At 46.4% G+C, this 10,805-nt stretch overlaps 1 protein-coding gene across 1 annotated transcript; it reads right to left on the bottom strand.

Annotated features, from left to right (window-relative positions):
* Window positions 1–5,354: 5,354 nt before the first annotated feature.
* Window positions 5,355–6,463, bottom strand: LOC129739764 (uncharacterized). Its single transcript, XM_055731283.1, has 3 exons — window positions 6,229–6,463; window positions 6,088–6,167; window positions 5,355–6,023 (listed from the first exon to the last, which is right to left on the bottom strand). Exons 2-3 carry the CDS (start codon window positions 6,164–6,166, stop codon window positions 5,620–5,622), a joined length of 483 nt encoding a protein of 160 aa, XP_055587258.1. The 5' UTR covers window position 6,167; window positions 6,229–6,463; the 3' UTR covers window positions 5,355–5,619.
* Window positions 6,464–10,805: the final 4,342 nt, after the last annotated feature.

Genomic DNA, 10,805 nt, shown 5'->3' with positions numbered 1-10,805 from the left:
CATACGGAACGTTCGTCTCCGCTGTGATAACCTTCTGGCTGGCGCATGTAGATGGTTTCTTCCAGATGCCCGTTCAGGTACGCTGTCTTCACATCGACGTGACGAACCGTGGAAACCGCGGAAACCGCGGCCACAGTCAAAAGTGAGCGAAATGTCACCTGTTTCGCTACCGGCGCGAACACCTCGTCGTAGTCAACACCGAACTTTTGCGTGAAGCCCTGTGCAACTATTCTCGCTTTGTGCCGCACAATGTTGCCTTTTTCGTCCTCCTTGGTCTTGAACAGCCATTTCGAACCGATCGCTCTTTTGCCGGGGGGTAACTCGACAAGGTCCCACGTCTGGTTGTCGAATAAAGCTTGAAACTCTTCGTCTATCGCCTTATGCCAGAGATGAGCATCGCTGCCATGCAATGCCTCCGCCGGGGTTCGCGGATCGCTCGATGCTTTCGGTTTCGCACGGCCGGTGCTAACCTTTAGACCTTGACGGCTGCTACTTGGACCATCATTGGGAGCGGGTGGTACTGAAAAATTGTGATGCGGAAAGCCATTGTTCGGTAACACAAAGTCATGGTACTTGCCTGGAATAGCCGCTCCCTTCCGCTGCGCCTCGACACCTGTGACAAAGGTGGATATGAGTTTTGTTGCGGGGGGAGCGCCGTGATGGTCACGTCACCAACTGCTTCATCAGACAAATCGCTGCTGCTAATTTCATCCACCTCCGAAAAATACTGAGACACGTCTGACTCAGATTCGTTCTCCAGCTCGACTACGGGATTGTGTGCGGCCTCAACCACACTGTCTCCTGCATCAGGTATCGGTAAGCTGTCTTGGAAATCCAGACTGACGAACGTTCGGACTTTCGGTTGATGGCTTCTTGCAGGTACCATGCATTGGCTGCTGATTTGAGTACTCCGGATCGCTAATTATCGTCACATCTCGACACTTGAACACGTCGTTTGTCATCGGATTGTACAAACGGTATGCCTTGGTTTCCGTTTCGAATCTGACGAGAACTGCTTCAAACGCTTTCGGATCCCATTTTTGCCTTCGCTGCTTGGGCACGTGTGCCATCACTTCCGAACCAAAAACACGGACGTGGGACAAATTTGGCTTTCGCCCACTCCATGCTTCCTCGGGTGTTACTGTTTGCCCCTTGGTTGGCGAACGATTCGATAGGTACGTCGCTGCCCCAACTGCCTCAGCCCAGAACTGCAGTTTGACGTTCAGCTTGGTTGCAGTAATCGTTGAATGCCCTCAGCACCTCGGAATCGGTTTTCTTCTCCAGGAAATAGATCACCGCCCGCCTCGTTTTGTTTTCGGTGAAAGATATGTAGTACCGATGTCCGCCGATGGATGGCACCTCCATCGGCCCGCAAATATCGGAGTGCACAATTTCCAGGACCTCATTGGCACGACTCCCCTTCTTCGGAAAAGGTAATCGCTGTTGCTTCCGGATGCAAGACCACTTTTCAGTTGCTTCAGGCTGCTTATGTTGAGATGGCCCATCCTTCTGTGCCACGTTTTCTGGTCAGTTGAGGAAACTGCAACGATTGCCATTTTTGTTCGCTCAGAAAATTTGAACAAACCACTTTGGACATCGTGCTCGCCGGTTGCTATCCCAAGTAACATTTTTAATTCTTCAAGGTTTTATACAAAATGTGTATGGTTTTTTAACAGGCTTGATAAAGTGTTAATAGCCGAGAAGCGTATTTTTAGAAGATCACTATATAAATTTTCTTCAGGATAGCTACAGAACCATTACAAAACCATCTCATAAGATTAAAAAGAAAATCTGTCATTTATTTTTATTCCGGTTTGGAAGACAGCTATACAGCATTTACAAAACCTTTTTATATTGCTGATCCACTCTTTTTTTCTATTTCTGCGATAGCTGATTTGGGCTCCCGTAGGGTACCACTGTAAAAAAAAATTACAATATTCAAGAAAAAAATGAGCATTGTTCTACATAAGGATTATTTATCGACTGAAATTAAATCGGATGAACAAGCGGAAAACATTGAAAGATGATTTAATAAAAAGTTGTCAAACAAACATGTATACCAAATATTATTATCGGATTATCTATTGTTTACAAAACAAAAAATTGTGTTTGCCTTGAACTTGGTCAATCAGCGGTCAAAATCACGGAAAAATGAATAATAAAAAAAACCTGTTTGCGATGGGGTTAACCAGCGGACAAATTCACGAAAAAAAATGAAAACCTGTAGTTGTTTAAATAAGTTTAGAGTTCGACGACACGGTAGCAATCATTCATTGAATGTTGGATTTCGTGCTATGTTTTGCAGTCGGAGTTATCCGTATAAAGTTTAACTGAAAAGCGGTTAGCGTGTAGAAAACCGTCAGATTTTATACTGATTTGACAGATCGCACAAATTTCGCAGTTATGAGTGCGCAGTCTAATTTTTTGCGATGCGAATGGTATTATTTCCTATAATAGACTATTCACCGTACACAACTCCTTTTTTTAACTTCTCATATACGATTTGTTACATTTTAACGACAACATAATTGAATTCGGCCAGCATATAAAGTATCAAAGACGCATTTATCGCATCAAAAATCTTCGTCATGCCAAATTAGTTAATTCTCAGACTATGGGAAAATGTGTTTTCAATAATGTAGATTGTTTTTTGTTTTGTCTGGGATTTTAACGCTCGTAATTAATTCAATCTCAATGAATACTAAGAATAATAATATTTCATTCCGATGACTTCATGTTTTGTCCTCTCTTGCAAAATAATGATTTGAAGATTGATTCAAGAATTTACTTCTTAACTTTTCAATGAAATTAGTGAGTAAGAGTGAATTTTTTAACTGTGTTTACTGCTCCGGCTAGCCTACCGCACGGAAGGCTACCGTCGCGCGATTAGAAATTTTCTCAGTAACCGCAATACAACCTTGATTCGTTCACTCGGAAACGTCAAGGCAAATAGGTCGAATAAAAAGCCTATTCAAGAATAACATGTCAGAGCGGTCAGCAGCGTTGCCACGTATACAAATTTCTCTGTAATGGAATTTTTTTTGAAATTTATTGAACCAAAAATCTATATAGATAAGATTACAGATTTTATCAAATTTATACAGATTTTATCCTGATTTTCGGCAGCCGACAGTTTTCCATTGTTTACTATTTCAGATTACGCTCGCGTGCCATTGAGTGCTTGACTGTTTAAGGCTCCCGCATTTTTATTAAAACAACACCAACTTCTCACAGGCGCATCAAAGATACTACATTTTCATAATGTAAAATATATTGTTTTGTCCAATCATACTCAGAAAGTAAAACAAATGAAGAAGTTGGTCAGCAAAAATAAAACTAGCTTAATTTCAATGGATAAAATAAGCTTTCTGTTTTAAAATGCGTTGTCAATGCGTTTATCAATTAATTCTAGTCTTTCTGTGCATTCCAAATCCAAATGTTTGATACAGATTTGAATAAGGATTTGTCAATTTCAATATAGATTTTATTTATTTTTTTCTTTGTAAATACAATTTTTTATGTGGCAACGCTAGCGGTCAGAGCAAATCAAAATAACAACAACAATTTCAATTTGTTTTGTTGATCTCATTCGCTGCAACATTAAAAAAGGTAAATTTTCGTCGTTTTTAGTTTAATTTCTGTACTATAATTATTTTCAACATCCGTAGATATGAGGGTCATGGCGATAGTGTCCTGTTTAAGCTGCCCAGTGCCCAGACGATTATGTCCCGTTCAAATCAACCAAAATGCGGATCCTCACCATTTGCCGTCACCGGAAAAAAAGTTCCTAGGAGCCATTTCAGCCAGTTCAGTATCGTGTTGGAGTTGTGGAATTGGCATAACCGGAACATTGCCGTTACGACGGCAAACAAATCCGGCAAAATAGACCTCCAGAGGGCTACGGATGAATTGTTTTCCAGATTAACCAATAGTTCGTAAAAAGTGTTGATATTTAGTTAGTGGCTCAGGTAGTTGTAACAAAAAAATGTTTCCCAAGTGGTAAATAAATGAAAGAACTTCGAAATTTTGTTTTTTTTTCAAAAACAAGTGGATTTTTTAAATGGTTTTCATAGGAAGAACTGGTTATGGGGTAAAACGCCATTTTTTATTAATAAATGAAAATTTTAATTTTGGATCTCACAAATATAACAAAACTAAGCAATATTTTCAATAAATGCTTGAATCATCGTTATTCTCACATCATATTCTATAAAATGTTAGCCAAGGAGAGTTAACTCAAGGAAATTTTTACAAAACATTGTGACGAAGGCTGATCGTGGTCGGTGCCACAAATAAAAGAATTAAGATTGCGAAATTGCGAGAGATAATTTTGCGTGTATTGGGCAACATTTTTGTAACTCATCCCTCCCATTATCCCCAAAATAGCGTGTACTCACTCTTTTCACAAGCTTCCAATGTGCTTCCTCCTCGGCCTAAATTGCTCCCGCCTCGGGTGCGGCGTTTTGCTGTACACGGATGCGGCGATCGAAGACAGTCGGTTTCGGCGGCTGATGCACCGATTGTTCTTCGCCTGCTGCGGCGATCAGAATTTGGTCCGACTTGACGGTTTTGCCACCGGATTTCTGCCGCTGGCGCGGCGGTCACTGGCGAACGGATTCGGCGCCGGAACCACCAAGATCTCCCGCCTCGGTGTGGCTATCTGCTATGCACGGACTCGGAACCAGTGCGCCGGATGTTCGCCCCTGATGCGGCGATGGAATTCGGCCCGGATTGTCAGCTGTTCCTCCGGATATTCGCCACCGAGGCGGCGACGCGCTACCAACGAATTCGGCGGCTGTGCCACCGAGATTTCGCCACGGGTGCGGCGATCTGCTGCCCTCTGATTCGGCACCTGTCCACCGGGATTCTCGCCACAGATGCGGCGGCTGTGCTGCCGACTATTTGCCCCTGACGCGGCCCACCGGATATTCGCCACTATGCGACGATTGAACGCCCTCGGATTCGGCGGATGTTCGCCCCTGATGAGCCAAGGAACTTCGGTCCGGATCGACCGCGGTACCCCAGGATTCTTTCGCCACTGGTGCGGCGACGACGAGCGAAACTTGTCGGCGGCTGTGCCACCAAATGCTTGCCCCTGCTGCGGCGATAAAACTTGGTCCTGCTCGGCAGCAGTGCCCCAGGATTCTTCGCCACCGGTGCGGCGACGAAAGCGAATGGATTTGGCCCTGGTTCGCCGAGATTTCTTCGCCACCAGTGCGGCGTCGATGTTGGCCCCTGTCGCGGCGATAAAATTCGGTCCTGCTTCGCCGGGATTTCTACGCCACCAGTGCGGCGTTAATGTTGGCCCCTGCCGCAGCGACGAAATTCGCTTCGGTTCGGCTGCAATACCGCCGGTATTCTTTCGCCACTAGTGCGGCGACGAAAGCGAACCCGATTGGCTGCTGTCCCACCAGATGATCCTCGTCTCGGATGCGGCGATGAAGAGCGATCCTAATCGCACCGATTCGCCGCGATTTTCCACCGGATCGACGATCGATGGCAGGTGAATTCGGCAATCGTCTCCGGGCTTACTCGCCACTGGTGCGGCGACCTGAAGCGCTTAGTTTCGGCGGAGGTTCCACCGGATCTCACGCCACTGGTGCGGCGTTCGGGATTCCTTCAGATTCGGTCGCTGAATTGCCGGACTTCCACCACGGATGCGGTGATCGGATTCGGCAGACTTGGCGGGATTCTTACCTCACGTTCAGCGATCTGCTGCGCTTGGATTCGGCAGGCTGAATAACCGCGATTCCGCCACTTGAGCGGCGAATGAACCCGCTCGAATTCGGCTGCTGTTTCCCGGAATTCGTCGCCACTGAAGTAGCGAGACGGAAGTGACCGGAATCTTGAATGCGGCCCTTGTAGCTGTGCAGCCTGTTCCGGTGAGGATGTTGTGCAGCTGGGCTCGCCAGATGAATGGTGGTTGATGTGTGGAAGGTGTGGAGGCCACGTGGCGAAGGCTTTGTCACCTACTAGGCCCTGTAGAGTTGGCCAAAAGAAGAAGAATTTGCCAAAAAGGGGTCCTGGGGATAAATCGTCTTGTTAGTTATTCCGCTGGGGTTCTTCCGAGTTGTCTGAGATACTTACGGACTTCCGACCCCTTCTCCGTTATTTCGGTTCTTTTCAGAGCGTGTCTGTGGCCCGGGCGAGCACTTGGCTTGAGCATTCTGGGGGGAAAAACAAGGAACTTTTAGTTTCCTTCCCCTGTCCGCTTTTGGCGAGACTTACCGGACACTGTGTGGACGTTTGGCTTTTCCGCTGACCCGTCCCGTTGTCCTGAGCTCTGGCCTAGCCGCTCTTGCGATAGCCGGATTTTTCAGCCGGGATGCCTGCTGGAACAAGTTCCTTATTAAGAGCTGTTTGCCGCAATTGTTTTTCACCAGCTTACCTCTTGTCCCGATGGAGCACGGAGTTTCCCTTATTGGGACTTTGAGACAGGCTCCACTCTCAACTGGCCACTTTTTTCTTTAAATTTAGCGAAACTCTTCGCGCAGCATCCACCACCTTTTTCACCGGAACTTTTAATGACGTCTTGTCAAAATTTTCCGTTGAGATTGCTGCCAACTTTTTCGCATCAAAAAGGCAAAACAATGCCCAGTCGGAAATTCCATCCGAATGTGGTCCGATTCCGTAAGATTTCGGCTCGTCGAGCAGATACTTTCGATGATTGTTTTTCCAGTCAGGGATTTTTCCTGCTTATCCGATGCACGCTAATAAAATGTTGAGGAAGGATGGGTTCTTATTGAAAAATGTTGCCAGATCGCTAGAATCGTATCAAATTAACAGATTTGTTGTTACAGAAAAAGTCAAATGCAACACAACATTGCTGCTTTGGTAGAATTTTTCATGGATCATGACAAGGATCCATGAAAAATTCATAATCACGCCACTAGGAATTCGAAGGAGATATTGAAAATCGACGGCTGTGTCGAGAAAACCTCGCACTTGTATTCACCCTGCAGTGGTGAGTTTCTTCAAAACTAAAGACGAATCAGTAAACTAGATCTCTACGCCAACGAATCTTGGCAGAATCCAACAAAAATTTAAGCCAACAAGTTATGGCAAATGTGTCGATCATTACCAGTATATCTGGCAGAAAGAAACTCCTTCGAATCCTTAAAACAATCTACTTAATAACATCCACCTCAGCATACGGAAATCCAAAATCAAATGGTTATTGATAGAGATAATAACCTAGATCTTACAAATAGAACTTAACAAACGAAATTTAGGTGGGAACTTAACTGGTTTATACTAAGAGCAACAGAAGTCTAAGGAAAAGAGGGATTTAATCCTCTTAATTACCAAGGGCCCGGAATAGAGGTTATACCGCGCCTCCAGATCGCGTTCCTTTTGATGTTTCCTTGGCAACCCCCTTGACAACTGTGCATGATCCATTATGTATCATTCTATGAGGTTGGTGATTTGTGGTCAAGTCTGAATCGGATAGTTGAACTGTCGACACCATTTCAGGCGAGGGTAATTTGTGGTTCCGCTGCGCGTATTTTGGGGTGTGGACCGTGGTAGATGGTGTTCTCATAGCTTGTGGTCTTGACAAAGTTGGTAGATAGCTTTTGATAATTTCGTCTAGATCGGGAAGTCGTAATCGGAAGTTGACATGGTTGGTTGAAGGTGTTCTTGATCGGGAAGTCTTAATCGGGAGTTGACATGGCTGGTTGAAGATAGTCTTGATCGGGAAGTCTTAATCGGGAGTTGTCATGGTTGATTGAAGATGGTCTTGATCTGGTAGTCATGATCGGGTAGTCTTAATCGGGAGGTCTTAATCGGGAGTTCCTTGTGGATGTACTTGTTCGGTTTTCTTATTTCTGGGAAGCCTGGTCAGCTATGGTCCTCCGGACTAGGAGAAAGTCAGCAGGAATCTTGCAACCTCTTTCAAGCTACCCTGGGCGTTGTCCTGATTCGTCCTGTTGATACTGTGCTGAATAAGCAGGGTTCGTGTTTGTGGGACAAAATCGGATATTGCTGCTGCTGCGAATGAGCTCCCTCAGACGGGCCCATCTTCCGGAGTCGTCGAGCAAAGCAGATGGTTGTGGTGCTGACGATGAACGTGTTTTTCGCATCGGCGATGCTTTTGTTGGCAACCTTGGGTAGCGGACATAGCTAGACTTGTTACTGTACTCACGAGGAGGTAGATGAGAGATATTGCTCACTGCGTTTTCCAGATGCACGATTTTTCCCGATCGGCCTAACGGTATTTCCTGCGCTGTTGCGCTTGGTTGATAGGCTTTGGCTGTGGTCATAGCTGATGGTTTTTGTATTGATTCGGAGATTTTTGGGGTTGGTGGATGATCTCCTGTTTGTGGTAGTAACGACTGGCGTGTTTTGACCTCGTTAGGCTCTTGTTGACTACCTTGGGTAGCGGTCATAGCTGGATTATGGGCGTGTGGCTTTTGACAGTTAGCGAGAGAGAGTCGATATGGTAGTAGCGGCCGTCATGATGTCTACTCCTCACAACTTCTTCGCATAACTGTATTCTATGGTGCTGAATCCTCTTCTTGATGTCCTGACAATCCTTTCAATTGCAGCGACGTGGTGTTTGGAGCTGCTGTACTTGACTTTCCGAACATTCCAATATCCCGAACCTGGATGGGTTCTCTGCGATGGTGTGTAGCGCCTGGCTACGGTGGCTCACCAGTGCTACTATCCCCAGCGCTGCTACGCTGCTTCAAGATGACAGGATTGCATTCTGGACAATGAGTGGCGGCAATCCCACGCAAGGTTACCAGCCCTCTCCAAATTCTGACGAACTTCCTGGCAGAGTTCTCAGAGTCCATTCAGCCGACGCTGGATCCGCGCAAGGCCGTTGTCTCCTTCATAAACGCCTACTTCGTCGTGTTCGTCGGTGTCCTAGCGACGAAATAGCATCAGCTGTGCTTCATTGAGTTATTCGAATGGAAGAGTTCTGCATAATTTACTCCGAGTTGTTGGGGGCGAGGTTTCAAAGATGATGTTGGTCCTACAGCCTTCTCCATTTCGTGTTTTGTGCTCCGAGAGAGCTTGTGGTCAGCGTTGTTGCTTACATAGCTTGAATACTAGTCTGGTTTGATATCCTTCACGTGGTAGCGACCTCGCTTTCCGGTGACGACATCCTCCAGAGTGTAGAGATTGGCTCCCAGCTTTTCTTTAACGATAGCTGGAATAAATTTGGGGTCCAGTTTCTTGTTGATATGGTCCGCCTTCGAAGAAAGAACAAACGAGCGGCGCCATACTAGCTCGCCCGGTTGAAAGGACACAGTCCGCTTTTGTAGATCGTAGCGCTTCTTTGTCTTCTCGTGGGTCTTCTTGATCCGCTGTTGGATGAATTTGTGAATCCTGTTGATCGTGGATAGCCGCATCTCCTGCGCGACCTTTGGATCGTCCGACACGTTTAAGTCCTGCAGAGTGTAGAGGTCCGTGTGCAACAGAAGTTCCCTGCCGAAGTTGGCGAAGTGCGGGCTGACTCCGGTTGATTCGTGCTTCGCACTGTTGATAGCTGCGGTGATGGCGGCCAGGTTCTTGTCCCACTCTCGATGATCTTCCTCCAACAACGATCGAACACAAGTGATAAGAACTCTGTTCACTCGCTCGGCGTTGTTGACCTGCGGTGCGTAGAAAGCGGTCTTCATGTGGATGATGTTGTGACGGCTTAGCAGCGCCCGAAACACCTGCGACTCGAACTGCTTGCCGTTATCTGATAAAATAATCCTTGGTCTGGAGAACTTGAGGAACACCTTTTCTTCCAAAAACTCGACCATCTTGCTCGAATCAGCGGCTCGCATCGGGTGAGCGATGACGTATTTCGTGATCCAGTCGACAATTACTAGCAGCACAGTGTTGCCTTTCTTGGATCTGGTTAACGGTCCGACGAAATCGATAGAAATTAGCTCCCACGGGACCTTCGCTGGCTTGAGCTTCCCCATCTGCGGCATCATTCTTATATTGGGCGCTTTACTAGCCTTGCACGTATTGCATGCTTTGACGTAACGGGCGACGTTGTCCTGCATCTTTGGCCAGTAATAGTGCTGCTGTAGTTTGTGCCACGTCTTCTGGAAGCCTAGATGCGCTGCTGATGGTGCGTCGTGGTATCGCCGAATGAGTTCTGCTCGGTGGTTTTCCGGAACTACTTTCTTCCATCGATGCGTGATTAAACCAGCCTCATCCTTACAATGACAATTTTTGTAGAGCTCGTTGTTTGCGATACGAAAGTCGGGATATTTGTCGCCTTTCCTTTCTACCTGCTTGACGATGTTCTTGTACCATGGATCATTTTCCTCGGAAATCGAAAACACTAGCGAACAGACTACTCTGGATAGCGCATCTGGTACGGTGTTGCAGCTGCCCTTCCGGTACCTGATTTCGAAGTCGAACGCGTTGAGTCTCAAGAGCCATCTGCTCATCAAGGCTGTGGGGTTTTTCAAAGTTTTCAGGTAGCTGAGTGCGGAATGGTCACAGTAAACGACGAAACGTACTCCTTCTACATACCCACGGAACTTTTCTATCGCACGAATAACTGCTAAGCACTCTTTTTCTGTGACTGTGTATTTTCGCTCCGACGAAGATAGCTTCTGGGAAAAGTAACTGATCGGGTGTTCTTCTCCCTCGATGTCCTGCGTCAATACAGCACCAATCGCGACATCGCTAGCGTCGCATGCTATTGAGAACGGTTTTGTGTAGTCCGGCATCGCAAGTACTGGCGCGGTGACTAGAGCTGACTTGAGTTTGAGAAAAGCTTCTTCTGCTGCTGTTGTCCATCGGAATTTGATCTTGGCTTTCGTGAGCTCCGTGATTGGTGCGGCGATTCGTGA

The sequence above is a fragment of the Uranotaenia lowii genome, chromosome 1 (assembly GCF_029784155.1).
Source record: "Uranotaenia lowii strain MFRU-FL chromosome 1, ASM2978415v1, whole genome shotgun sequence".
NCBI lineage: Eukaryota > Metazoa > Arthropoda > Insecta > Diptera > Culicidae > Uranotaenia > Uranotaenia lowii.
Note: the sequence above shows the minus strand (reverse complement) of the source record. Positions and strands in the feature narration are given on the sequence as shown.

Bases quoted from the DNA above. Each gene is read 5' to 3' on its own strand.
- LOC129739764 (XM_055731283.1), bottom strand. From the start codon at position 6,166: ATGCTCAAGCCAAGTGCTCGCCCGGGCCACAGACACGCTCTGAAAAGA. The intron at 6,024-6,087 runs GTAAGTATCTCA...ATTTATCCCCAG, and splicing joins GGAGAAGGGGTCGGAAGTCC to GACCCCTTTTTGGCAAATTC.